Genomic DNA, 27,863 nt, shown 5'->3' with positions numbered 1-27,863 from the left:
TTTCTTCAATTACTCTAAAAGAAGGATGAAACTATTCTTGATTTACATACGCTGACAAGATGACAAATAAAGAAAATGATGGTAAATACTAAAATTGGAAGAGTCTTTCATTTCTATGCATTCTGCACTTTCAGCATAAATAACTTCATACCACCTCCAGGTTCCAAATAAAACAAATGCACTTGAACCAAATACAACATCGATACAAACTTTAAATACAGAATGCTAAGTTCTAACTGCCTCCACCATGCTCAATTCAAACATATTTACAAGCTTAATTCTGCTGTATGTATACCTTGCTTATGTTGAAACTTGAAACCAAATAGCATCAATAAACCATTCCTTTTATGGAGATTCAATACAAGTTTAACCACAACAATGTAGTCCACGGTATTGTTAGAGGATCAAGAAATTCCATTCATGCTATCTTGGACAGACCAAAAGTCACTTTTAACACAAATCTAAAACAACAAAACGACCTGGAGGGCCTCATTAGGTACTTTGCTTCTCAGTCCAGCATCTGTTAAGTATCCGTTTGTGGCATTTGCAAATCTAGTAATCCCAACCACTCAGAATCATTGCCTGCCAGGATTGTTGTGTTATTGTTCTGATCATGACCTTGCATTTGTGTGGCTACATTACTTCCAGCAGATCTTAGGAGTGTCACATCATTAGGTGTCCAATGTGAACCAGAATTTACTAAATCGGGATTCCATGCATTCATTGGAGGCCTTTGCATCATATTGGAATGGGTTGACCCTACTAAACTTGCTTGACCAGCAGACTGGGATGACCCAATAAATGCCCTTGTATTGCCTGATGCAATTTGCTGATTTATGTAAGGGTTTGTAGTGGTGTTTCCAAGACGTCCTGCACCAACAATACTCCCTCGCATCCTTCCTGTAGGCCTCCAAGCTTGTTCTATTCCTCCTTCTTTGGACCCTTCTGGCCGTGACATGAGAGATGATGTTGATGAATTCCACCTTTGGTCCCCCACTGTTAGTCTTGAATGATCAACATTTTGTGAAGGGTTGCCTCTTTGAAAGGCTACATTTGTAGCAGATAAAGTTCTTGAAAATTGCACTGAAGGCGGTCTTGCATTTGGCAAGGTTCTTTGGGATGGGTGAGGATGCTGATTCAGCACAGGTAATGGTGCAAAACCAGAGGCATCAGAAACATTGGACGAGGACCCTAGGTTAGAATGTGGAACTTGCTGAAACTGAGGAACCCTTTGGTGATGTCGAAGGCTAGAATCATGTTGGACTGAAGCCTGCTGTATCCATTGATTAAGTAGCTGCTGCTGCTGATTTTGCTGTTCTTGAGATAGCTGAAAAGAGCTCCTGCTAGCTGATAAGCGTTGTTGATCTAAATTATTTCTTCCCCCACTTTGTGTCGGTAACTGCATGGTCATAGCTGGTGGAAAACTCTGAATTATCCGCTGTGGACGGTCCTGAAGCTCCCGATTCTGGAAAAGAAACAGAATGGAGTAGAGGACATATTTCAATATTATTTATTGAAAACTCATTAAACAAGATGAATGACAGACAAACTCCAATGTAGTTTAGGCAATAAGATGATATTTATTTGGTGTTGTACTTGATATGTCTAACAAATGTGTATTACTGATAAAAAATCATTAAAGTCCCCATGATGTGATGAAAGAAACTAGTAGAAAAACGAATTTAATAGTTACGAAATTGGAACTATACTAATAATGAAAACCAATCACATGTGAAAATGAAAGGTCATATTTGATATTTACTTAGACATATCTGGCAATTAACCTAGATGGTAGCAACAGCCATAACGACTAAATAACATCCACGTGCAAATATATAAGGAATGTACAAAACCACAAAGGTTTATCTCAACCGGTTGTCAGTGGTCACCAATGTTGGTGAGCATTTGGCTAGTTCCATGCCAGCAGGTGCTTGGTTCGTATCCCCCTAGGTAAGGCGAACTAGTCTACATCAACGGATTTACTAGGGATGCCATCCACAAATACAAGGAAGCATCCCCAGTGTTTCCCTGCAAGCTTTTCCTTCGAAAATATCCTGAAAGTACAGACCTTTGACTTAAGATGAATGCCTGGAAAGAGGCCAGAACAACAATTGAAAGTCCATTACAGGATACAGTAACATTATAATTATATAATTGATGTCCTTGGAGGAAAAATCATATATGCAAAGGAGAAGCCATACAAGGATTCAGTGATGATTACATCTCACCAAAGACAAAACTGATGCACCTTTTAATGAGAAAGGCTGACATTCAATTAACATTTGTAGGGTAAAAAGCATTCTTGAGTGCAGGCATATCAATTAATGGCTGTTATTTAAGTTGATTTGCGCCATCGGGTGTGTTTCCTCCTGTCATACGAGTGAGATGATAGAGTAGAGTTTATGTTTTACGATGGTCATATAATAGTGTAATATATTTAACATAGAACTTTGATTTTAGGAGTTAAACTGACTTGAGTGATTAATTAAGTCACATGTTATTTTTGGTAACTTAATGGTGGTTAACCGACTTACATCACTCACATGAGACATATCATTGTAGATGTATTGATTACGACCACTTGGATAATACTCTCACTCTAACTTTATTGTGTATTTACACAATTTAATATGGTGTGAGAGCCAAGGTCAATTGGCATCTGGGAGGTCAAAGTCTGGCACATGGACGTTTGAGTAAATGTGAGGATTAAAAGTTGATGTGGGTACATTAACACAAGGGTGACCAGGGATCATGATACATGGGAGCAATTTTTGTGAGGGATAAAGTCAGATTGGCATCAAGTAATGCAGACAAAAAAAATAATCCTGGAAAATTAAAAAATAAAGCATGGCTTATGGCATCTAATTTATTTAATGAACATATTGAAAAATGCATATATTAATAGAAACCATAAGATTGAGTACTTACGAAAACATGGATTCTTTTTATTAAAATGGGGCAGAGTAAGACATAGTCAACCAACAACGTAGTCCAACAGTCAATAGGTTTGGTGGCAATCGTCTTGACAGCACAAAAAATGCAACAAACCAAATTGGAGAGCCAATGATGGGTGACTGGAAAGAGGCTACTAGAACTTATGCAGTTTAAACACATGGCAGCAGCATCAGATGCAAACAGAAAATTCATATGAAAAAAACGAGACGGGGAAATCATGATTCAAACAGAAAGGCAGCTGGTTGATGGGAGGAAGCGGTAACAGAGAACAAATAGAGATCAAGAATTATAGTTCAACGAGCTATGGCAATGACAAGAAGTTTTTGCAACAGTTTGGAGTATAGCAACAACCAAAATTTGGCAGCAAAAAGATATGACACAGGCAGTCGATGGTAGGATATACAATGACAAGGCAAGGTGATATATACCTTAAAAATATATATTAAATTAGGGACATGAGACACAGAGGACACGTAAATACGAGTATTCGACATGAGACACAGCGGCCCCGGAAACAAAGCACGAGAGACATGTATATATATATATATATATATATATATATATATGAAAATTATTGAAACATAGTGCCTGATCCATTTTTTTTAGAAATTAGAACATCTACAGATATGAATCATGATGATATCTATTTAGTGTTTAAAATGTAACTAGTTTCAGTGTTCATAATTGTTGTTGTACTCATTTCAATATGTATCCTATGTAACAAACAAGAAAAGAAAAGAAAAATTATTATTATCAAAGCATGGGTTTCATGCTCATTACTGATGGTCTTCTAGGTAAAAGCATGTTCTTCGTGCATTACTAATGGTATTCTAGGTAAAAGCACGTTCTTCGTGCTTCTAGGGTTTGTTAGGTCTTAGGATTTATTGTCATGAGTCAAAGGAGTCAACATAATGTTTATAAGACCCTTCCGAGAAAAATATATTTGTAAAAAGAATTATATTTTTGAGTCTAGAAAGTCCTGGAAGCTGCAAAAGCACAAGTCGACCCTAGCAACATCAAGTCGGCCTAAAGGAGGGAATTCGACCCCTTGAGAAGCAGTTCGAATTTATTTGAACTCACTCACTCCACAAGTTCGATATCACAAGTTCGATTTGTAGCTGGGAAGAGAAAAAAGGAGAGCAAAAGCCAAGGAAGAAAAGGAAGGACGAAATTTTCTTGTTTTTTGGCTCTATCTATCACACATGTGCGAAATTCTAGCATTTCTGGGCTGTAGGGAGAGGCCAAAATTACAAGACCGAGCTGCAGTAGGACGAAGTGCAACATCTTGTAGCTATAAGGAAGGATACTTTATCTAGACCTTTTTGACCTTAGGAGGAGCTGTCTTGCTCCAGGAAGGTCTCAAGAGGAGGCTGATCTAGGGTTTCCTTGGAAGCTGCAAGACCAAAATTGTAGGGTCAAAGTTGCAGGCTGAGTAGCAGTATCGAAGCTGGCAAGTCGAAGTTGCAGTGTGTAGCTGTTTGGTGTAGAATCAAGGAAGAAATTGAAGCAGCGTTGACTTGGTGGTCTAGGGGTTTGGGTCTTTGTATCTCATTTGAAGCAGATTCTAAGAGAAAATTTTTGGGGTTTTCCCCTTGGAGGGGTTTTGCCCTGGCTGAGAGCCTAATATCTATGTCCTCTATTGTTATTATTGTTCTTGATATTGTTTGATGAAAAGATCTAACTAAAGAACATAAAGAAGATAAATAAGATTCACAAGCAAATATCAAGGTTAAGGAAAATAAGATTAATAGTTGCCACTATCCATTTTCCAACATGGTATCAAAGCTAAGGTGAGCAAGGAAGGCAACTGGAAGGACACTAGAAGGAATTACTTGTCAAGGGGAAGGGAAAAGGAAACTCTCAAGGAAAGATTGAAGAAGAAGACTTCAAGAAGGATTGAAGACTCATTGGTAGAAGAACTAGAAGGAGGGTTTCTACTGAAGAAAATCACGACTACATCAAAAGAAAAGTACAAGAAAGTTGTTGTTCTCTCTTGAAAGAAAATCTATATGGAAGGCATCTTTGAAGAAGGCATCAAGGGTCTTGGACGCTGTTTTTCAAAGACATTGTTGAAAACTCTTCAAGGATCTTGATGACATCATCAAGGGTTATCTTGATCTCAAGTAAGTATCATATTATTACATCATGTCTGAATCTTCAAGTCATATGAGTTCTTTCTGCAAGGAAAGCAATAAGGTCATTGGGGCGTCAAACTATCTAGCATAGAAGAAAAGAATTGACTTGATACTCACAAAACAAGAAGTAATAGAATATGTTACTAGGGAAATCACTAAACCAAGCAAGGACAAGACACAAGAACTAGCAAAGTACAAGAAAGGGGAAGTAAGGGCTCAAAGGATCATAGTTGAACCAATTAAGGATTCTCTGGTTCCATTTGTTGCAAACTTGAAAACTTCCAAGGCTATGCATGAGAAGCTAGTCAATTTGTACTTTGTAAGTACAACATGACAAAAGATGTCTTTGCGGAACAAGTTATATAAAATGAAGAAATCAAAGGATGAGGATGTGGCATCCTTTTTCATGAGAGTCTCTCAACTAAGAGACCATCTGCAAGGACTTAAGGAACCAATTACTGATTCTAAAGTAACCATCTGTGTACTAAATGCATTGCCACCAGAATGGAGCAGCTTTACAACAAACATCTAGTACAAGAAGGATTCAACTCCCTTTGATGAGTTGTGCGCTCAGAGCATATTGGAAGAATCAAATGATATTGGATCAGATGAGCAATCTCAAGCCTTTCTAGCCCGAATCAAGAAGCTAAAGAAGGGAGAGTTTGGTAAGTCCAAGAAGAACGACATGTCCAAGGTTCAATGCTTCAAGCGCAATGAGTTTGGACAATTTAAAAGGGATTGTCCAAACCAACAAAACAAGAGAAAGGAAAGGAGTGAAGCTCATGTAGCCGAATCGGTGGGAGAACCTGAGAAGAAGGCAAAGAAGGAAGAAGTGAAGGATCTTTACAACTAAAGATGTTGAAATTTGTAACTAGGTTCGGTCTTCATAAATGTATTTGAGATGTACTTATCAAAAGAATGAAGAAAATATTTTTATTATTATTTCTATGACTTATTAAAGCACGGGTTTCATGCTTGGGTCATCATGTTTTAGGTCAAAGTCCCCATTGAGGACTTCTAGGATTTATTCTGAGTCATTAGTCATTGTACATTAAAAGAGACCCTTCTTGGGCTTTCGAATCATGTAAAAAGAATTATTTTTGAGTCAAAAATGAATTTAGTCTCCTCCACAGCAAGTCGACCTCAAGACAAGTAATTCGACCTCCCCGAAAGGCTATAAATACAAGGCAATTCGAATTCATTTGGAGTATCTCAATCTCTCTCAGTGATCTAGGTGGATATTGGTGGCCACCCACCAATTCCACTTGGATCCCCACAATTGTTTCTTTTAGTTTCCTTAATTATAGCACAATTTACTAATTTTAGCAATTTTTTGGGTCCTAAACTTCAGGAGCCGTTTTGAGGCCCTAAACGACGCTTTTTTGGCAATCTTGTACCAACGATTTTCTACCTAAAATTGTTTTTTTCGTTGTAGTCCTCGGAGAGATCTTTCCAACGGGGTATCATGCGCGTCAAACGGAGATAATATGACCAAGTCGCGACCCCGGGAAGTTGGCTGTCCAACTAACCCCAACGGGGCCCATAAACCATTGGTGTTACATCTCCTCGGGTTAGGGTTTTGGTTGTTTAGGGTTTTCTCTTATTGTTCAATAATAAAAAGGCCCTTGAGCCACATTGTAACGCAATTCAGAAGCATGTAGCCGTCACATCTCTTCTCAGAGATAAGCTACCATCGCCCGAGCTAGTCTTATTTCCATTATGTTCGTAAGCATATTTCAGTCTTTGATATTTCAATGAAATGAGGTGTTATTTCTACTGCATCTTTGTATTTATGGTTATATCTGTAATTTGTTGCGTTCTTGTTTAAATCCGGATCAGTGGTATCAGAAGGGTTTGCTCTTTCTCTGTTTTTCTTTGCATGCCCCCAATGAGGTCGAGATATAAGGAGTTAAGGCTTGAATTGGTCGAACCTTTGCAAGACCAACCTTGCAAATCCCGACGGCCTCCCATGGCGGATGAAAAGAAAGACGAAGGGGTAGGAGATCCTATCAAAATCTTGCTCGAAGAAGCCCTTGAGTGACAAAGGAATGTGATGATGGACAACTTTGCCCAGAGCTTTCAGTGGTTACCCAAGGGCGACGGATCTACTTCTGGCAGCGACTCTAGAAGCACCACACCTTTTAAGGTACAAGTTAACTTTGACATTCCCATATTTGAGGGTCGGATAGATGCAAACGCTGTAGATAAATGGTTAAATCTGCTAGAAGGGTATTTTTTCGTTCATGATTTTTCGAGCCAGGAAAAGATCACTTTTACAGTTCTTAAAACAGCCCCCCACATCAAGGACCGATGGGAAGCCTACTGTGAGTAGAAGGATGAAAGTACAAACTCACTGTTTTTAACCACACCCACTTGGAACTCGTTCCGGGATGCCATCAAGGAGCAGTACTACCCTGTCGGGAGCTATGAGGATAAATACATAAAGTGGACAACGCTGTAATAGAGAAAGGACCAAGATGTGCTGGAGTTTACCAATCTTTTTCATACCCTTTGCACGAAGTTCGGTATCAAGGATTCTGAGAAGAATTTGGTTCTCAAGTACCGTGGCTGCCTGCACAGGTACATCCAGGATGAGATGGAATCACTGGACATCTCCTCGCATGGCACGACATACCGATATGCCTTCAAGATCGAGCAGAAGTTTAAACAGAAGAAGCGAGATTTTGGATCTGCGAATCCGAAGCAAAGGAAAGGTGCCCTCAAACTGCAGAACAAAGGACAAAGCCAAGGCGGGGTGGCACAGGACAACCCGCCAAAGTCGCAAGCAAAGAACAACGCCGCGAAGCTGAAAAAGGACATGGGAAAGTGGCGTGAGTTCCATAAGAGCTCCACTCACAACACAAGTGAGTGTTGGGCCACGCAGTGACTGGTGGTCGAGCTAAAGGCTTCGAAATCAGATGCATGTTCCGACTCTGAGTTAGAACCCGACAAGGGGAATGACAAAGGGAAGCAGATTATCGATGTGGAGCCGAACGCCATCGTTGCCACCACGAATATCCAAAAGGAGGAACTCGAAGATCCAGAGGAGGAGGAACGCCTCTTCCACTACCAGATGTGGGTAAGGGGTTCCCCGCTACAGTTCATTGTCAATAGCGGGAGCCAAAAGAACCTCATTTCGGCAAAGGTTGTGAAGTGGTTGGGCTTACCAACCACAACACATCCACAACCATACACCATCGGATGGCTTCACCAAGGACGGGATCTTCGTGTGAGCTTGCAGTGCTGCTTTCCATACAACATCAAGCCCTTCACGGATGAGGCATTATGTGATGTTGCTCCCCTTGATGTTTGTGATGTATTATTAGGCCAACCATACTTATGGAAGCGACATGCTATGTATGAGTCAAGGCCTCGTGCTATTATTGTTACTTTGGGAAGTAAATTGTACAGGATACCGGAGGTAGCACCACCTACCGCCATCTCTTGGGAAATTTGTTTTCCTGATGATAGGCCCTCAAGGAAAGAAGAAGACGGTGGCCACAACCTCCAGACAGGGCCCCTCCGCACGACAACAACAGATGGACAAGGTCGTGGAGGAGTACGAGGATATCTTCACCTCCCCCGTAGGGGTGCCTCTGCACTGTCAAGTCAAGCACTCCATCGATCTAACCCCAGGTGTGCCACTGTCCAATGGACCAATCTATCGGCGCTTCGTTCTGGAGAACGAAGAAATCAAGAGGCAGATTCAGGAGCTGCTACAGAAAGGTCACATCCGTCCGAGTTCATTGCCTTGTGGGAGCTCGATCATGTTGGTACAGAAGAAGGATGGGACTTAGAGACTTTGTATTGACTATCAGGCGCTGAACAAGATCACCGTCTGGAACAGGTACCCGATCCCACGGATTAATGACCTTCTAAACCAATTGAAGGGGGCAAAATATTTGAGCAAGATCGACTTGAAATCAGGATATCACCAGGAACCAATCGAACCCTCCGATGTGTGGAACACTGCCTTCAAAGCCAAGGAGGGCCTTTTCGAATGGTTAGTTATGCCTTTCGGGTTGACGAATGCTCTTGCAACCTTCATGAGGCTGATGGATGACATCTTGCGGCCATTCACCAACTCATTTGTAGTGGTATACTTGGATGACATCCTAATCTTCAGCCAGAGTTGGGAAGAGCATTTCCACCACATCTAATAGGCTCTCCAAACACTACGGCAACACAAGCTATGTGCCAATTTGGAGAAATGCACTTTTGGCATGACCCAGGTTCAGTATTTGGGATACATTAGTGATGAACAGGGGGTGCATGTGGATCCAGCCAAGATCCAAGTCATTCAGGATTGGCCAGCTCCAACCACTTTGACAGAGCTCTGTAGCTTTCTAGGTCTTGCCAATTTCTATCGCAGGTTCGTGTTGGGATTCTATCATATCACTTGGCCCTTGAGTTAAGTCACCAAGGGAGGAGCGAAAGAAAAATTCTTTTGGTCTGAATCTCAAGAGAAGGCATTCACAGAGTTGAAATATCGCCTCTGCTCGGAACTAGTGCTCGCACTACCAGACTTGCAACAACCATTTGAGATCGAGACAGATGCCTCTGACTATGCTATTGGGGCAGTCTTTACTCAACACGGGCATCCAGTGGCATAGCACAGTGAGACACTTTCAGACACAGTCTGGAAGTATCCCACTTATGACAAAGAGATGTATTCCATTGTGCAGGCCTGCCGACAATGGAAGCATTACATTTTGGGGAAGGAAACGGTCATCCACACAGACCACCAATCCTTACAGTTCATACAGACGCAAGGGAAGTTTCCGAATGATCGCCATCTGAAGTGGCCCACATACTTGCAACAGTTCCACTTGAATATCAAGTATAAGAAGCCCAGCACCAATAATGTTGCAAATTGCCTTAGTCGACCACCGATCATGGCGTTAACCACTGTGCTCAACTCTTGTGGGCACGAGACCTCTGATTGGCCACTTCTCTACAAAAGCGACCCAAAATTCGGCCACACATACCAGACGCTCTTGGAGGGTCAACATGTTCCAGATTTTCACCTCCAGGATACCCTGTTATGCCACCTGGGTCACCTTTGTGTTCCTTCTAGCGAGCGTGCCAAGATGATTTGGGAAGCGCACTACAGTCAGGCTGTTGGGCATTTCGGGGTCGAGAAAACGGTGGCAGAACTGTAGAAGTATTTCTATTGGCCGAATCTTCGACAAGATGTCGGGAAGTACATCAAATCCTGCACCTGCGCCATTGCCAAAATGACCATCAAGAAGCAAGGTCTCTATACTCTGTTGCCTACCCCTAGTCGACCTTGGGAATCCATCTCCATGGATTACATGTCAGACCTTCCTTCTACTAAGCATGGAAATGACTGTGTTTTTGTGATTGTCAACAGATTCTCGAAGATGGACATTATCGCGACCTCCAAGAAGAATATCACAGCAGAAACCACTGCAAAACTCTTTCTATGAACGAGTGTGGGTACACTTTGGCATCCCACAGTCTATCATCTTAGATCGGGACAACAGGTTCCTCAGTACATTTTGGTCCAGCCTCTTGTCAATGTTGGACACCAAACTCACTAAGTCCACAGCTTTCCATCCCCAAACTGATGGCCAAACAAAGGTCATCAACAGGATGATCGTACACATTCTGCACATGTACAACTCAAAGCATCCACGCACATGGGATGAGAGCCTCCCTTATGTTCAACACAGCTATAACCGGGCTCTCCACAGCTCAAATGGCCACAACCTTTTTCAGGTGGGCTTGGGATTCTAGCCACTATGTCCCATTGATGTGGCCATGCCATTTGCAGCTACTCAGGCAGATTCGGCTCATGTCCAGTCCGAAATCGATAAGGCAAACAACTTCATTGAGCACATCCAACATATCCGCCAACAGGTCCATGACATTCTGGAGAAATCAAATGCCAAGTACAAGCAACGACATGATCAACATCAGGTGCCACACAAGTTTCAGGTGGGCGACAAAGTCTGGTTGCATTTGCAAAAGGAATGCCTTATGGAGCCTATCGGAAACTCAGACCACTTCGATATGGTCCTTACACCATTACAAAGGCTGTGGGAGACAATGCATTTAAGCTCAACATTCCCCCATTCCTTGGCCTGCACACAGTGCTTAGTGTGGACCGCCTTCGGTCGTACTTTCCACCATTACTAGACACATTCGACATTGTAGAACAACTCACACCAACAGAGTTAAATCCAGATTGCATGGAACAAGCTGCAATTGATCGAATCATGGACACGCAGATCAAGCACACTCGCCAACAAAAGATCAAACTATATCAAGTTGTCAAAGCAGGCCAACTCCTTCACCAGCGCAAGTGGCTCACTAGGGACCAAGTTCAGCAGAAGTTTCCTCATCTCATGGAGGAACTCGACGCAATGGGGACCATAGTTTCCTAAGGGGGGAGGAATGATCCAGGTGGATATTGGTGGCCACCTGCCAATTCCACTTGGACCCCCACCATTGTTTCTTTCAGTTTTTCAATTTCCTTAATTATAGCACAATTTACTATTTTTAGCAGTTTTTCGGGTCCTAAACTTTTGGAGCCGTTTTCAGGCACTAAACGATGTTTTTTTGGCAATCTTGTACTAATGATTTTTTGTCTAAAATCGTCTTTTCTGTCGTAGTCCTCGGAGAGATCTTTCCAACGGGGTATCATGTGCATCAAACAGAGATAATATGACAAAGTCGCAACCCCAGGAAGATGGCTGTCCAACTAACCCCAACAGGGCCCATAAACTCTTGGTGATACATCTCCTCAGGTTAGGGTTTTGACTGTTTAGGGTTTGCTCTTATTGTTCAATAATAAAAAGGCCCTTGAGCCACATTGTAACGCAGTTCAGAGGCATGTAGCCACTACATCTCTTTTGAGAGATAAGCTACCATCGCCCGAGCTAATCTTATTTCCATTGTGTTTGTAAGCATATTTTAGTATTTGATATTAATGAAATGAAGTGTTATTTCTACTGCATCTTTGTATTTATGGTTATATTTGCAATTTGTTGCGTTCCTGTTTAAATCCGGATCACTCACATAGTTCGATTTCTGAAGCTGGAAGCTGGAAAAGTGTGAAGTTGAGGAACGGCTAGAAAGAAGTGCGAGTTTTTGGAGGAAGATAGAAGACCTCAAGATCGAAATTTTGGGACAAATCTCACTCAGTTCTGAGGTGTATCAAGGGAGGTCAAAGCTACTACGAAAGCTGGTAGGTTGAAGTTGCTTGTGAAGGGTTGTCATCTGCAAGGATTGAGCGCTGACTTGGTGTGGAGGGAGTCTCTGTCTGGGTCTAGAGTCTTGGATTATCTCAAGAAACTATAGAAGGAAGAATTGTTGATTGGGTTTTCCCCTAGATAGGGGTTTTGCCTTGGATGTCTGCCTACATCTGTTGTCCTTGTGGTATTGTTTTGGTAATTGCTTGATGAACTAAAAGGTAAAAGAAGAACATAAACATAAAAGAATCACAAGTAATTACCTATCTAAGAAAATATTTCTGCCTTTCTGAATTTCTAACATGGTTTCAGAGCTAAGGTGAAGAAGGAAAAAGGCAGTCTTGAGTACCTACTAGAAGGGATCTAAAGGATTGACCTAGCAATCATATAAGGAGATCTTATAAGAGAAGAAACTCATTGTCTTCAAGGACAATGTCTAACACATTAAAGAGTGAGAAAAAATTGGAAGGAACATCAAACTACAGACCTTGTTAGAAGAGAATTGACCTCATTCTCGAAAAGAACAAGGTCTTGGAAGTGGTCAGAGGAAAGGTGAAGAAACCTACCGAAGAATTCAGTGATGCAAACAAGGTGAAGCATAAAGAATTGGAGATATTTGTTGACTTTTGGGTAGCATCAGATGTGCTCTAGCTCCGAAATTTTGTGGAGGGGCTAGAACACATAAGAACTCCAAGACCCATAAATCGGTTGGAGAAATTCCACCTGAATTGTATTTTAATAAAATAATTAATATTTTTAATGGGGTTCCTAAGTCTAAACTTAGGAAAATTAAATTATTGATGGGTATTGATGAAAATATGGGTGAGAAGCTTCTAAGAGACGAAGATAAAGTCTAATTTATCCTTAGCTGTTGATTAGAGACTTAATCTCGACCGTTGATTTCTCAACAAGAAAATTATAAATGGAGGCTTGGGGTTAGTTGGAGAAAATACACAGAGAGATTGAGGAAATCGATTTTCTGAGGTGAGAAGTTCTTAGGAGGGAAATCGATTGGGGAGATCTTGCAGCTGAGGGGTAGTGATAGTTCGAGAATACAGATAGAGAGGCAGAGAGAAACTTGTGGAGGCAGCGCAGTAGCCGAGAGAGCTGACGCTGGGCAAGTCTGCGCCCATGCAACCTTGACGCAGAGCCAGGAGGGCTAGCGTAGAGGAAGATCTGCTTTCCACACAGAAAGTTGAGGAGCTGCCGGAAACTGCCGCAACAGCTGGGAAAGCTGAAGTAGTGGGCAGAAGTACTAACGCATAGCCGACGCAGACCCTCAGAGAGCTCCATGCAGTTACTGGGAAGGGGCAACGAAGTTGTGGCTGGGGCCAACCAGTTTTGCTGCCGGATCAACTGAATTTTGCCAGGTGAAGTGAGGTAAAACTCACTTAGGTTCTCCGCCATTGTATTTCTCTGTCACTGGTTTGTCGGGAGGGCAACCAACATTTGTATTCAGAACTTCTGCTTAATAATAGAAAACCCTCAGAGCTGCTGCACTGGTTTTCCCGCATTGGGTTTTTCCGGGGACGTTTAGTCCAAAAATAAGTGTCCTTTGCATGATTGTCTCATTTATTTTTCAGTACTTGATCTGTATAGTGGTGTAGGCTGCAGTGTATTTACATTAATATTTTTTGAACATTTCTGAAAATAACTTGTTAAATGAAGAATACAAGTAGGTGATGTAAATCAGTTTTCTGCAGTAGGATTTCTGACTTGTTCGTTTCATAAATTTTCAAATGGTATCAGAGGGATTGCAAATCAAGGAGGACTGAAGCCATCGATGAAAGGACATAGGAAAATTTGTATTGAAGACAACTGTCCCTAGAGACAACACAATTTCTGGTCGAGAAAGCAGAGGAGGGTTGACGCAGTCACCAAGGGAGGCTCACACAGAGCCTGCGTCAACTTGTTTGTGTAACGTTGTTGTTGTAGAGGGCAGCGCAATGGTTCCTAGGCTAGCACAAAGACTGTTGAGTCTCGATTTTTCAGTTGTTGGGGCTAGAGGTGCAGCGCAAATTTCATCTAGAGTTGCTGGTGGGGTGTTGATTCTATTGGTGCAGAACAGTACCTAGTGGGGAAGAAGCAATGTAGAGGGAATCATTTCCTCAAAAGATTTCTTGCCAAGAAATCTAGATTTAGTGCTGAGCAACAACAAAGAGAGATCAGACAGGAGTGGTTCAATAATTGTTCGTAGAAGGATTTCAGTGAAGGAAATCAAATTTCAGAGGGAGCTTGTTCCTTAAAGGGTTTCTAGCACCAAAGAAATCCAGATTCGAGTTTTGCTAGGGCAATAGTGAAAGAGGGAGAAGAGAACCTGTTCGACACTCATTTGAGCAGAGATGGCAGTTAATGGACTAAGGGATTAGGACAGGTTGGATGGAGCATTCAACTTCGTCATCTGGAAGGCCAGGATCCTGGCAGTTTTGGATAAAAATCGCATCAAGGATTATGCCTTGGAGACGATTGCTATTCCGTTGATGTTGATCCTCTCAAGAAGTATGAGGAGGCTTAGGCAAAAGCAAAGTGCATGATCTTGGACAGGGTCAAGGATCATGTGATCCCACATATTGCTGAGAAAGACATAACAAGGGAAATGTGGGAGGCCTTGACCACTTTGTACGAGGGAACTTCTGTTCAACGGAAGATGTTGCTTTAGAGTCAGCTGAGACAGTTTTAGATGCAGAAGGGAGAAGAAATAAATCCCTTCCTTCTCAGGTTGCAAACGATTCGTGACCAGCTAACTTCTGTAGAGGCTACACCAGATCCTGAATTTATGGTGAGGACTGCCCTAAATGCAGTCACTGAAGACTGGGAAACCTTTGTCAAGAGCATCTTGGGCAGGGCTTCTCTCCCCAGTAGGGAGGAGATGTGGGCAGCTCTTCGACAAGAAGAGATTAGATGGTTGACCAAGGCGGGAAGCAGCGGCAAAGGGATCAGAGCCAAGAAGGAGGAAGAGGAGGATGCAACTCTCGCATCAGCGAGACAACAAGGGCAACAAAAGAGGAAAAAGAAAGATATATCCAAAGTCAGATGCTTCAGATGTGGAGAACTGGGTCATTTTGCCACTCAGTGCCTTTGGAGGAAGGGCAAGGAAGACAATGGTAGTGTCATGGGCAGCGAAGTACAGATTGTAGCGATGGATGAAGGGCATCAGGCCGAGCATCAACAACGCAAAGGACCAATTTCATGGATCAGTGTGATACTTCTGCTGGGAAGTATTGCTAGAGCACATTCCTTGCTAAGAGGGAGTGTTGATTTTTGGGTAGCATCTGATATGCTCTAGCTCCAAAATTTTGTGGAGGGGCTAGAACACATGAGATCTCCAAGACCCATAAATTGTTTGGAGAAATTCCACCCAACTTGTATTTTATTAAAATAATTAATATTTTTAATGGGGTTCCTAAGTCTAAACTTAGGAAATTTAAAATATTAATGGGTATTAATGAAATATGGGTGAGAAGCTTCTAAGAGACAAGGATCAAGTCTAATTTAGTCTTAGCCGTTGATTAGAGACTTAATCTCGGTCGTTGATTTCTCAACAGGAAAAGTATAAATGGAAGCTTGGAGTCAGTTGGAGAAAATACACAGAAAGATTGACGAAATCGATTTTCTAAGGTGAGAAGTTCTCAGGAGGGAAATCGATTGGGGAGATCTTGCAGCTGAGGGGCAGTGATAGTTCGGGAATACAGACAGAGAGGCAGAGAGAAACTTGTGGAGGCAGCGCAGAAGCCGGGAGAGCTGACGTTGGTCTAGTCTAGGCCCATGCAACCTTGATGTAGAGCCAGGAGGGCCAACATAGAGGAGGAGCTGCCTTCCACACAGAAAGCCAGGGAGCTGCTGAAAACTGCTACAACAAATGGGAAAGTGGTGCAGTGGGCAGAAGTGCTAACGCAGAGCTGACGTAGAGCCTTAGAGACCTCCACACAAGCCAACGCAGTTATTGCGAAGGGGCAGCGAGTTATAGCCGGGGCCAGCCAGTTTTGCTGCTGGATCAACTTGGATTTTGCCAGGTGAAGTGAGGTAAAACTCACTTAGGTTCTCTGCCATTGTATTTCTCTTTCACTCGTTTTCTAGGAGGGCAACCAACATTTGTATTCCAAACTTCTGCTTAATAACAGAAAACCCTTAGAGCTGCTGCACCGGTTTTCCTGCATTGGGTTTTTTCGGGGACATTTAGTCCAAAAATAAGTGTGTCCTTTGCATGATTGTCTTATTTATTTTTTAGTACTTGATCTATATAGTGGTGTAGGCTGCAATGTATTTACATTAATATTTTCTGAACATTTATGAAATTAACTTGTTAAATGAAGAATACAAGTAGGTGATGTAAATCAATTTTCTGCAGTAGGATTTTTGACTTGTTCAATTCATAAATTTTCATAATATTGGCTATGACTCTACGGGTAGAAAGCCCTATACATTTCCAATATAGACCATGCTCAAGAAATGTATGAAGCATTGACAAAATTATTCACTATCAGGAACATCGGTCAAGTAGCAAGCTTGAAGAATGAGTTGAGGACTACAAATATGACAAAGGATGATACTCTGGCTTCCTTCTTTGTAAGTATATCAAGGATTAGAGATTAACTTCAAGCCATAGATGTAATAGCACTGGAGAAAGAGCTAGTAATCACTGCACTATTGGGATTACCATCTACTTGGAGTTCTTTTGCTTCCGGTCTCAATAGTTGGAAAGAAGCTCCCACCTTTGAAATATTATGGAATACTTGCACCCAAGAAGAAATGAGAATTTCATTAGCATCCAACAACGAAGAAGAGAAAGTCTCAAATGCATACTCCGCTTCTCACATGAAAGGACACTCCAAGAAGTCAAAAGGGCCAAGAAAGAAGGTTGATGTGTCCAAAATAGAATGCTACCAATGCCACAAGATGGGTCCACTATAGAAGTGACTGTCCCGACAATCCAAAAAACAAGAAAAGAAGCAAGGATCAAGCCAATGTAGCTGCAGAAGGATCTCCAAAGAAGATTAAGCCCGAAGAATTGGATTTAAGGGACTTACACCACTAAGTCCTTTGATCTAAGCTTTAGTTATTTTATTTTTGATTTCTAGTATTTGTAGGTTTAACACATTGTGGAAAAACATTTTTATTTGTTCTTAAAGTTATAGGTATCCCTCAAGCTTGGAGGGAGCCATCATCTGTTGATTTGGGGTAGCATCAGATGTGCTCTAGCCATGAAAATTGGTGGAGAGGCTAAAGCACATGAGATCTCCAAGACCTAGAAATGGTTTGGGCAGATTCTAACTGGTTTGGGCGATATTAAAATAATTAATATTTTTAATGGAGTTCCTAAGTCTAAACTTAGGAAAAGTAAAATATTAATGGGTATTAATATAAAACTGGGTTAGAAGATTCCAAACGTCACGGATCAAGCCAAATCTAATCATAGTTGTTGATTAGAGATTTAATCTCGGCCGTTGAAGGACCAACAGGAAAAGTATAAGAAGAGGCTTGAGGGTTAGTTGGAGATGGGGTTAGCTGAGAAATTTGAACTCTTGGTCTGGAGAGAAGCAGGAGGCAGCAAGTACGGAACAGAGAGTTGGGAACAACACCAGGGGAACAACGCAAAGGTTGGAGAGGCAGACGCAAAGGCTACAGACTGCGCAGTTACTAGAGGGCTTGCATGGGTGACGCAAAGAGGCCCAGTGTTGACACAGAGAGGCAGGGGCTGACGCAGAAGGTCTGGGAGCTACGCAAATGTCAGCCAGGTTGACGCTGAGACTAGGGGAAGTGTTGAAGAATTTTCTTTCTGTTGGGTAAGCCAGTTTGGCACCCAGTTGTACTAAAAAATTGCTGAATAATAAAATCCTCCCTTGCTACATCGGTTTTCCCACATTGGGTTTTGCCGGGGACTAATTGTCCAAAATATTTGTGTCGATGTGTTAATTCTTGTGCATGTGTTTGTTTCTGTATTATGGTTTGATATCTGCAGCAGAATTTATTTTAATGTTTACTGAAGGATTTTCATAAATAACTTATCGATAAATAAGTAGGAAAAGTAAATTAGTTGTTGCAGTGATAGAATTTTCACATGGTATCAAAGGAAGTAATCAGATACAGGAAGGGAAAATCAATTATGGGTTGAGACCATGATGCAGAGGCATCTACGTCAGGAGACTTGCACAAATTTTCAGAAAATTGCACAAGGGAAAGTGATTTCAATTTCTCTATGTTGGCTTCCAAGCTGGAAGAAGAAGTGGCTTGTGTGGCTAGCTCTGCATCATCAAAGGTATGGTATATAGATAGTGGGGCCTCTTGGCAGATGACGGGAATCTGAGAATGTTTCTCTGATTATCGGGAGGAGAAGATGAACTTTCGGATCACCATGGGGAACAAGGAAAAATGTACTCCAGTAGGGGGGGGGTACCATAGCTTTTCAAACAGAAACGGGAGTGCAGTTCCGTGCTACCAATGTGCTGCATGTACCAGGATTGGGGATGAACTTACTTTCCGTGTCGCAATTTCAAAGCAAAGGCTATGACATTTTCTTCATCAAGGAGAAAGTATATGTCAAACACCCGAACTGGAAAAAGAATGTGCAGATCAGGATCAAAAGTAACAGGTTGTACAAACTACAACTAGAATCACCAATGGCACTAATAGGCAATCATGGAGACAAGAATTTGAACGAACTATGGCACAGAAGAATGGGACATTTGCACCATGGGGCTCTGAGAATTCTTAGGAGCACTGTAATAGGAGTTCCGGATCTTAGTACGGAACAAGATGATGTATGCAGAGGATGTGCTCTAGGAAAGTATGCAAGGCAGCATTTCTTAGAAGTAAAAATAGGGCCAAGAGTGTACTAGGATTGATACACTCAGGTATCTGCGGACCCATTTCCACTAAAGCTCTTAGTGGTGCCGAGTACTTCCTTACCTTCATTGATGACCACTCAAGGAAAACTTGGCTTTATTTTCTGAAAACCAAGGACAAGGTTTTTGATCGATTCAAAGAGTTCAAGGCTCTGGTGGAGAATTTGACTAGGAAGAAAATAAAAGTTTTGTGCTCAAATAATGGTGGAGAGTATGTCGATAAGGACTTCACTGATTTTTGCACTAAGGAGGGCATTAGAAGAGAGTGGACAGCTCCGTACAATCCGGAGCAGAATGGAGTAGTAGAAAGAAAGAACAGGGCTATTGTAGAAGCAGCTAGGGCCATGATGTATGATCAGGATATGCCAAAATTCCTGTGGGTAGAAGCGTGCAACACAATAGTCTATTTGGGAGCTTAACGTATTGCCGCATACACAAGGAAAAGAGGAAGACGCTGGATCAAACTGCAGAGAAATGATATCTAGTGGGATATAGAGAGAACACTAAGGCATACATAATCTATCTTACAAGGAGCAAGAAGGTAGTAGTTCGACGAGATGTGAAGTTCATGGAAGATAGGGATTTTAGAAAATCTCGAGAAATGCCTTCCGAGGAGCAGTCAAAAGAGGAACCGTTGGTCAAACCTCTTCAACCAATGGAAGAAAAGAATTCTTCCTGGGTTAGGAAAAATCACAGGATGAGGAGGAGCTAACAAAAGCACCTGCTGGTAGAGGAAGAACGAGCAGGGAACTTCGTCAGATTCTGCGAGATGCAGAGGACTTCATCGATGCACCAAGGAACAATAAGAGGGAGCAAAAACAACCAGATAGATATCAGGCATTAGTAGCTCAGGATGGGGAGCCTGCCAGTTTTCAGGAGGCAACTCAACATTAGGTTTGGCTAGATGCGATGGTAGAGGAGTACAACTCCATAATGGTGAACGATGTCTGGGAGGTAGTGCCAAGGCCTCAAGACAGATCAGTGGTAGGTTCGAGATGGATCTACAAGATTAAATACGCTGCAGACGACAATGTTGAGAAATACAAAGCCAAGTTTGTGGCTAAGGGGTATGCTCAGAAGGAAGGAGTTGACTACGAAGAGACCTTCACCCCGGTAGCCAGGTATACATCGATTAGAACAGTGATATCTCTTGCAGCGCAGATGGGGTGGGAGATTCATTAGATGGATGTCAAAATGACATTTCTGAATGGTGTGATTGAAGAAGTATACATTGAATAACCAGAGGGCTTTGAGACACATTAGAAGAAGTCACATGTATGCAGATTGAAGAAAGCCTTGTATGGGCTGAAACAGGTACCTAGAGCGTGGTATGGGCAAATCAATGGCTACTTGCAGAAAATGGGATTTGTCAAGAGCGACGCAGATCCAAATCTCTACTATCTGGTTGTAGAGAATGAGCCTCTAATCTTAGTATTATATGTGGATGATCTCTTCCTGACAGGATCATCCAGGCTCATAGGGGACTGCAAGAAGAATCTAGCCACGAAGTTCGACATGAAGAATTTGGGATGAATGCATTATTTCCTAGGGTTGGAAGTTTGGCAAGCAAAAGGGGGAGATCTTCCTTGGGCAAGGGAGATATGCTACAAAAATCCTGAAGAGATTCAGGATGGAGGACTGTAGACCCATGGCTACTCCAATGATAACCAACTGGAAGAAGATTGATGCATCAGAAGACAAAGATGTTGATCCCACCTTATACAAGCAACTCATAGGGTCCCCGATGTATCTAGTCAATACCAGGCCAGACATTTGCTACGCTGTCAACACCCTCAGTCAGTTCATGGTGGAGCCAAAGAGGGCGTACTGGGCAGCAACCAAACATGTTCTCAGGTATTTATAGGGAACAGTCGATTATGGAATTTTGTACACCAGGAGTAAGAATATCAGATTGAGTGGGTTTACTGATGCACATTGGGCAGGAAGTTTAGTGGATCAGAAAAGTACCTCTCGATACTGTTTCAACATTGGATCAGGAATGACCTCCTGGTGCAGTAGGAAACAAAAGTCCGTGGCTTTGAGCTCAGCTGAGGCAGAATATATGGCCACAAGCACAGCTTCATGCGAGGCTATATGGCTTAGAAAAATGCTTGTGAACCTATTCAGAAGAAAGATGGAGGCGACCAGGATCATGTGTGTTAATCAGAGTTGCATCAAGCTCTCTGAGAATCCAGTGTTTCATGATCAGTCAAAGCATATTGATATCCGGTGTCACTTTGTCAGAGACTGTGTCCAATACAGAGCTGTACAGTTGAGCTACGCTCCTATAGGAGAACATGTGGCAGATATCCTTACCAAGGCCCTTGGAAGAACCAAGTTTGATTATTTCAGGGAGAAGATGGGGATGATAAAGAATCCATTTCAGTAGCAGAAATGGGTATGATGTTGTAGTACAGTAGCAGTTAGCAGCAACATGATGCAACATTATGAGAAGGAGTTTGCAGTGCATATGCAGTGTTGGGAAGATGGACCAGCAGGAGCACAGATGCAGAGGGAGCTGCCGTACAGATGTAGTAGTGGCAGTGATAGAGCCATGGGCAACAATATAGGATGCAACAGTGCAGAGGATGTTAGGCAGGGAGGCTTAGCATTAGCACAGGTACCGATGCCGTATGATCAGAGTAATGCTCAGTGTGGAGTATTACTAGAGCACAGTCCTCGCTAAGAGGGACTGTTGATTTGGGGTAGCATCAGATGTGCTCTAGCTATTAAATTGGTGGAGAGGCTAAAGCACATGAGATCTCCAAGACCCAGAAATGGTTTGGCCAGATTCTAATTGGTTTGGGAGATATTAAAATAATTAATAATTTTAATGGAGTTCCTAAGTCTAAACTTAGGAAAAGTAAAATATTAATGGGTATTAATATAAAACTGGGTTAGAAGATTCCAAAAGTCATGGATCAAGCCAAATCTAATCTTAGCCATTGATTAAAGATTTAATTTCGGCTGTTGAAGGACCAACAGGAAAAGTATAAGAAGAGGCTTGAGGGTCAGTTGGAGAACACACTGAGGGAGACCAGTCAGTTCGATTTCTGGACGGGGTTAGCTGAGAAATTCGAACTAGTGGTTTGGAGAGCAGCAAGAGGCAGCAAGTACAGAACGAGTCAGGAACAACACCAGGGGAACAATGCAGAGGTTGAAGAGGCAGACGCAGAGGCTGCAGACTGCGCAACCACTGGAGGGCCTGCGTGGGTGACGCAGAGAGGCCCAGTGCTAACACAAAGAGGTAGGGGCTGACACAGAGGATCTAGGAGCTGCACAAATGTCAGCCAGGCTGACGCTGAGACTGGGGGAAGTGCTGAAGAATTTTCTCTCTGTTGGGTAAGCTAGTTTGGCACCTAGTGGTACTGAAGAATTGCTGAATAATGAAATCCTCCCTTGCTGCACCGTTTTCCCACATGGGGTTTTTCCGGGCACTGATTGTCCAAAATATTGTGTCGATGTGTTAATTCTTGTGCATGTATTTGTTTCTGTATTATGGTGTGATATCTGCAGCAAAATTTATTTTAGTGTTTACTGAAGGATTTTCATAAATAACTTATTGGGAAATAAGTAGGAAAAATAAATCAGTTGTTGCAGTGATAGAATTTTCACATCATCAACCTCCAAAGATAAGTATCTTATTACCATTTTCATTTTTAGTTTTCCTTACTTATCTAGTTTTGTTTGCATTAAATACTAATCACATTTCTACTCTTATTTTCCTTGTTTAGGAAAACTTGTTGAAGACTCAAGGAAGAAGGCCTCACAAAAACAAAGCATTGGAATTACAAGGTTTGTTAAGAAACAAGAGGTATGTTTTGAATTACAAGTTTTGCTCTCTCCATATTCATTCTTGATAAACTATTACTAACATCTTTTTGTCTAGCTTTCTTGAATCTTAAAGATTCTTGATTGGGTGATTCATCATTAGATAAATCTACCCTCCTCATATCTTTGATTACTCTTGTGGAACCCTAGAAAGGTTCATTGTGAAAAACCCTAACTTAAGGGTATGTCGATGATTATGTGTGAAACCCTAACCTGCTTAGGGTTATTGTTGAAAGAAAATGTTTGATGTTTTGATGAAGTCATGTTTGGGGTTTTGGTATGGTTATGGAAACCCTAACTTGTTAGGGTTGAATGGTAATGTCTGAAATCCCGAACCTTTGAAGTATTGGTAATTTAGGGTTTGCTATGTCTTGTATTGAAACCCTAGATCATTAGGGTTTGGTAGGGTGTATAAGCAAGACCTTATAATGTCCTAGAAATGAAATCCTTGGCATGTATGTGTTTGTCCGATCAAACCCTAGTCTAATCAAGTTTGTTATATGTCTAACTCTTATTAATATTTGTGTAGTTGGGTTTGACTAACACATGTTATGATATGCTTGTGCATGATGATGGAATCCTAGATGTATGAGTTGACCTAATTGTTGATGGTCATGAGTCCTAGGGTTTGGATCTAAGCCTTAGTCGAAGTTTGATTCTCTAGGACAATAGTATTTGTGAATTCTAGGGTTTTGTAATTAAACCTTAGTAGAAGTCCAAATATTTGGTATATGATGACAATGTGATAATATTTGTAGGAGATTGTTGAAATCTGAATTTGAGTTATGGTTGATTGGGAATACGTAAAATCTATGGTTTACAACAAATCCTAGTAGAAGCTAGTCATGTTGTTGATTACGCTGTGATTGGTTTTGATTGTTGAATCTCATGTATGAAATCTAGGGTTTGTATGAAATCTTAGTAGGAAGTCTAACATATGAATTCTAAAAGTTGTTAGATACATTGTCGATCTATATTTGTTTGACTTGTTTCTCGGGTTTGAAATATGTTATAATAGGGTATGTGACACCTCTGACAGAAACATTGAAACCCTATATGTAATGAAAGTTTTTATGCTCAAACTCAAAGTCTTGATGAAGTAGTCTATGGTTTATGAAAAAAACCCTAGCAAGAAGTTAAAGTGTATGTATATCTTGTTTGTAATTGAGTTTGGGAATCTGATATATAAAGTTGAATGCTTCCATGATTTTGATATGGTTAACTTCATGTTTCTATAGATTTGGTTGTACTTGTTATCTAAGTTGTGCAGGTACATAATCTTCAAGATGGTGAACAGGTTCTTAAAGTAAGTTGATATGATAAGCATGATGAGAATCATGATGATCATGATAACTCTGATAAGAAGAATGGAAGCCATGAAATATTCTCCGATGTCGTAGAAAAGAAGTTGAGTCCCCTATGTTAAAAAGGGAGCATGAATGAAAGAAATCTCCCTATGTTAAGAAGGAGCATGGACAAAAGGGATCTCCCTAATTGAGAGGGAGGTCATATCATAGTCATGATGGATACCTTGAAAGAAGAAATTGGAGAATGAATTTTGAAGGGTTGTTGAAATAAGAAGAGTCAGATCTATTTGTAGAATATGTTGCTGCATGAAAAGTAGGAAAGGAAGCTGTGTGGTTGAGGAATCTTCTGTCAAGATTAATTTGGAAAGCTCTAAGTCCTACCGTGGAAAGTTGAGAAGCAACATCAAGTTGTCTAGAAGACCCCAAAGGTTTGTATCTATTTATGTACATTTGAAGGTTTGTTACTAATTAGGGTTGTGTTTGAACATGCAAATCTCTCAAAGGTTGGATAGCATGTTTTACATGCTTAGGGTTGTTGATTAGTTTGATTGTAGAGATTTGTTGCCGACCTGTTTAATTGGGGAGCATTTGTTACCGATTGGAATAATCGAGAAGTCAAGAATTTGTGTGTGAGACATTGCATAGGAGGACATCTGGCCGACACTTTGTGTTGATGTCTAGTTCCCGAAGTAGGGAGGGTGGTGTTGGTCATGGAGCTCTAACCTCAAATACGCTCCTAAATCCTTGGGTTGATGGTTAATAAGTAAGCCTGATGGTACCTAGAGAGGCTGAAAGCTTTAGTCCATCTTACTCCCACCTGGATAGATTGCCTTGGTCAAGAATCTAGTCCATGGCATTGTGGTGCCTAAAATTCTTCATTGTTCATGTGTTCTGAGATTTTCCTTGTACTTGTACTAATGAATACCTCCCTAGTTAAGAGGGAGTGTTGAAATTTGTAACTAGGTTCGGTCTTCATAAATGTATTTGAGATGTACTTATCAAAAGAATGAAGAAAACATTTTTATTATTATTTCTATGACTTATTAAAGCATGGGTTTCATGCTTGGGTCATCATGTTTTAAGTCAAAGTCCCATTGAGGACTTTTAGGATTTATTCTGAGTCATTAGAGTCATTGTACATTAAAAGAGACCCTTCTTGGGCTTTCAAATCATGTAAAAAGAATTATTTTTGAGTAAAAAATGAATTTAGTCTCCTCCACACCAAGTCGGCCTCAAGACAAGTAATTCGACCTCCCTAGAAGGCTATAAATAAAAGGTAGTTCGAATTCATTTGGATTATCTCAATATCTCTCACATAGTTCAATTTTTGAAGCTGGAAGCTGGAAAAGTACGAAGTTGAGAAAGGGCTGGAAAGGAGTGCGAGTTTCTGGAGGAAGATTAAAGACCTCAAGGTCGAAATTTTGGGACAACTCTCACTCAGTTCCGAGGTGTATCAAGGGAGATTGAAGTTCTCCAAGTATGGTAGAAGCTGCTGCTGGTAGGTTGAAGTTGCTTGTGAAGGGTTGTCATCTGCAAGAAGGATTGAGGGCTGACTTGGTGTGGAGGGAGTCTTTGTCTGGGTCTAGAGCCTTGGATTATCTCAAGAAACTATTGAAGGAAGAATTGTTGACTGGGCTTCCCCTAGATAGGGGTTTTGCCCTCGCTGTCCACCTACATTTGTTGTCCTTATGTTATTGTTTTGGTAATTGCTTGATGAACTAAAAGATAAAAGAAGAACATAAATATAAATGAATCACAGGTAATTATCTAACTAAGAAAATATTTTTGCCTTCTTGATTTTCTGACAGAAGAAGGTTCACAGATTGTCAGGTTCTTTATGAAAATTAATCTTTCTTTTAGGATAGTGTGTTTTGCATCATAGAAAGAAAGCATATGATAGTGGCATATTTTGAAATTTACATGATTGAGTTGCTTTATAGAAATAATCTAGATAGATAGATAAACCATTTTGCATAATGTTCATCCAAGGATTATCTAACATCATGTTAGAAGTTGTCATATTGCCTAATTGGATCATCATGATCCTGGAAGGACCTTCATTATAAAAGGTCCTTGGGAAAAGCATCATGACAAGGAAAGTAGACATTCCATGTAATGTGGAATCAATACTGTTGAAGGGATGAAGGAATGCAATGGGTCAGGTTGCAGGGTCATATAGCTAGGTGATTGGATAAAAGCATAGGAATGCATGATAAACTTTGGATAAGATTCATATGTACAAAAATCTTATGGAAGAAAGTTAGTTATAAAATTATGCTTGAGTATCTATGATGTTGGAGAAAAAATAGAATTTGAATTACTTAAGGATGTACAAAAGATTAAGACATTCTCTAGAATATGTAAGATAATGATTAACATCCAGTATAGTCTCCAAAAGAAAAGTTGTAACCTGGTAATCAAGTTCGATCCTTGGGCACTCTGATGCATGAAGGAAATTTCAAGTGGAGGTGGTTGATGAGAAGGTCACCATGGTGAGGTAAGTCTATTTTTTTATGATTTGGTTATCTGATTAACATATTATTTTGCTACCTGGAAGTATGTTGCAAGAATTCGTGATGACAGTTGAGGCAAGTTCAATTGTATGGATGAAATGTATGAAGAATATTGAGGGAAGCTCAATATCTGGTACCAGGCAACTATGAATTCAAGATATGTCCATCCTGGGATTGAAAGGTAGCTGTGCGAGAAGATAACCTGAAGGTCAAAGAAGATCACTTTCATAAGGAACCCATGGTCAGCTTGTAGTTTAGGAAGGCTCAGTGCAATGCCTTTATGTTAAAGATGAAAGTGATAAGCAAGAAAGGTGACCTGGATCCTATCACAAGATTGAAGAGAGAAGTGGCTCCATGATACCTTGAATGAAAGAAAGCTCGATGATGCAGAGAAAAGAGAGAGCCAAGCAACTATGAAGAACTAGTAGCTAATGCTCTTGTGAAGACAAGTTGTAAGGCTTGTGATGGTGACTTCCCAAATAGAAAGGAAGTCTAGATCTTTGATTTTGAGAGGGAGTAAAGGAGTCTCCTTGTATAGGAGCAAGGTTCTATTCTCAAGATTAAAGGAGAATAGGGATGTCCTCTCTAGTTGAGAGGGAGTGATGTTGGACATCACATGTGCATTCTCCTCTTTAGGTGATGAAGAGAGAATGATAGAGGATTGGATAAGCATCTGTGGTTTCCTTGAGGATAAAACATCCAAGAAAGGAAAGGTACCGACACTCTTTGAGGATGTGACAGGTATCCAAGAGAAGAGTGGTCGAAGAGGACTGATATTCTTTGAGGACTCAGGATTGGAGATCCAAGATAAGAATAGTCCTAAAAGGACATACCTTGTAGACATCCGGATGGGGTATGTACCTTGTAGAGGTAGTGCAGTATCACACGTAAAGCCTCCCAGAATAATGCTCTTGATTAAAGAAGAGCTTGTCTAGTTAGGCCTCAGAGACAGTGCTGGTCATAATGATGATGCTTACAGTATGGCTTATCAATCCAACTCTTCTTGTGAGAACTCTTCAGTTTGAGATCTAATTTTGTACTAGTTATATAATTATGAATACCT

General features: G+C 41.1%; 1 protein-coding gene across 4 annotated transcripts in view; it reads right to left on the bottom strand.

The window, feature by feature from the left end:
* Positions 1–82: 82 nt before the first annotated feature.
* The window catches only part of LOC149158601 (uncharacterized), a 384,530-nt gene continuing 356,749 nt past the window's right edge, over positions 83–27,863 (bottom strand). For all 4 annotated transcript variants that reach the window (XM_089436264.1, XM_089436265.1, XM_089436266.1 and 1 more), the window contains one exon: positions 83–1,465. In XM_089436264.1, the coding sequence (XP_089292390.1) occupies positions 524–1,465 (942 nt within the window). In that variant the 3' untranslated portion in view covers positions 83–523. The remainder of the gene's footprint in view (positions 1,466–27,863) is intronic.

This window comes from Pinus tabuliformis, chromosome 5_2 (assembly GCF_031772625.1).
Source record: "Pinus tabuliformis cultivar Carrire ecotype Pingquan chromosome 5_2, CPIR1, whole genome shotgun sequence".
NCBI lineage: Eukaryota > Viridiplantae > Streptophyta > Pinopsida > Pinales > Pinaceae > Pinus > Pinus tabuliformis.
This window is presented reverse-complemented; position numbering and strand designations above follow the sequence as displayed.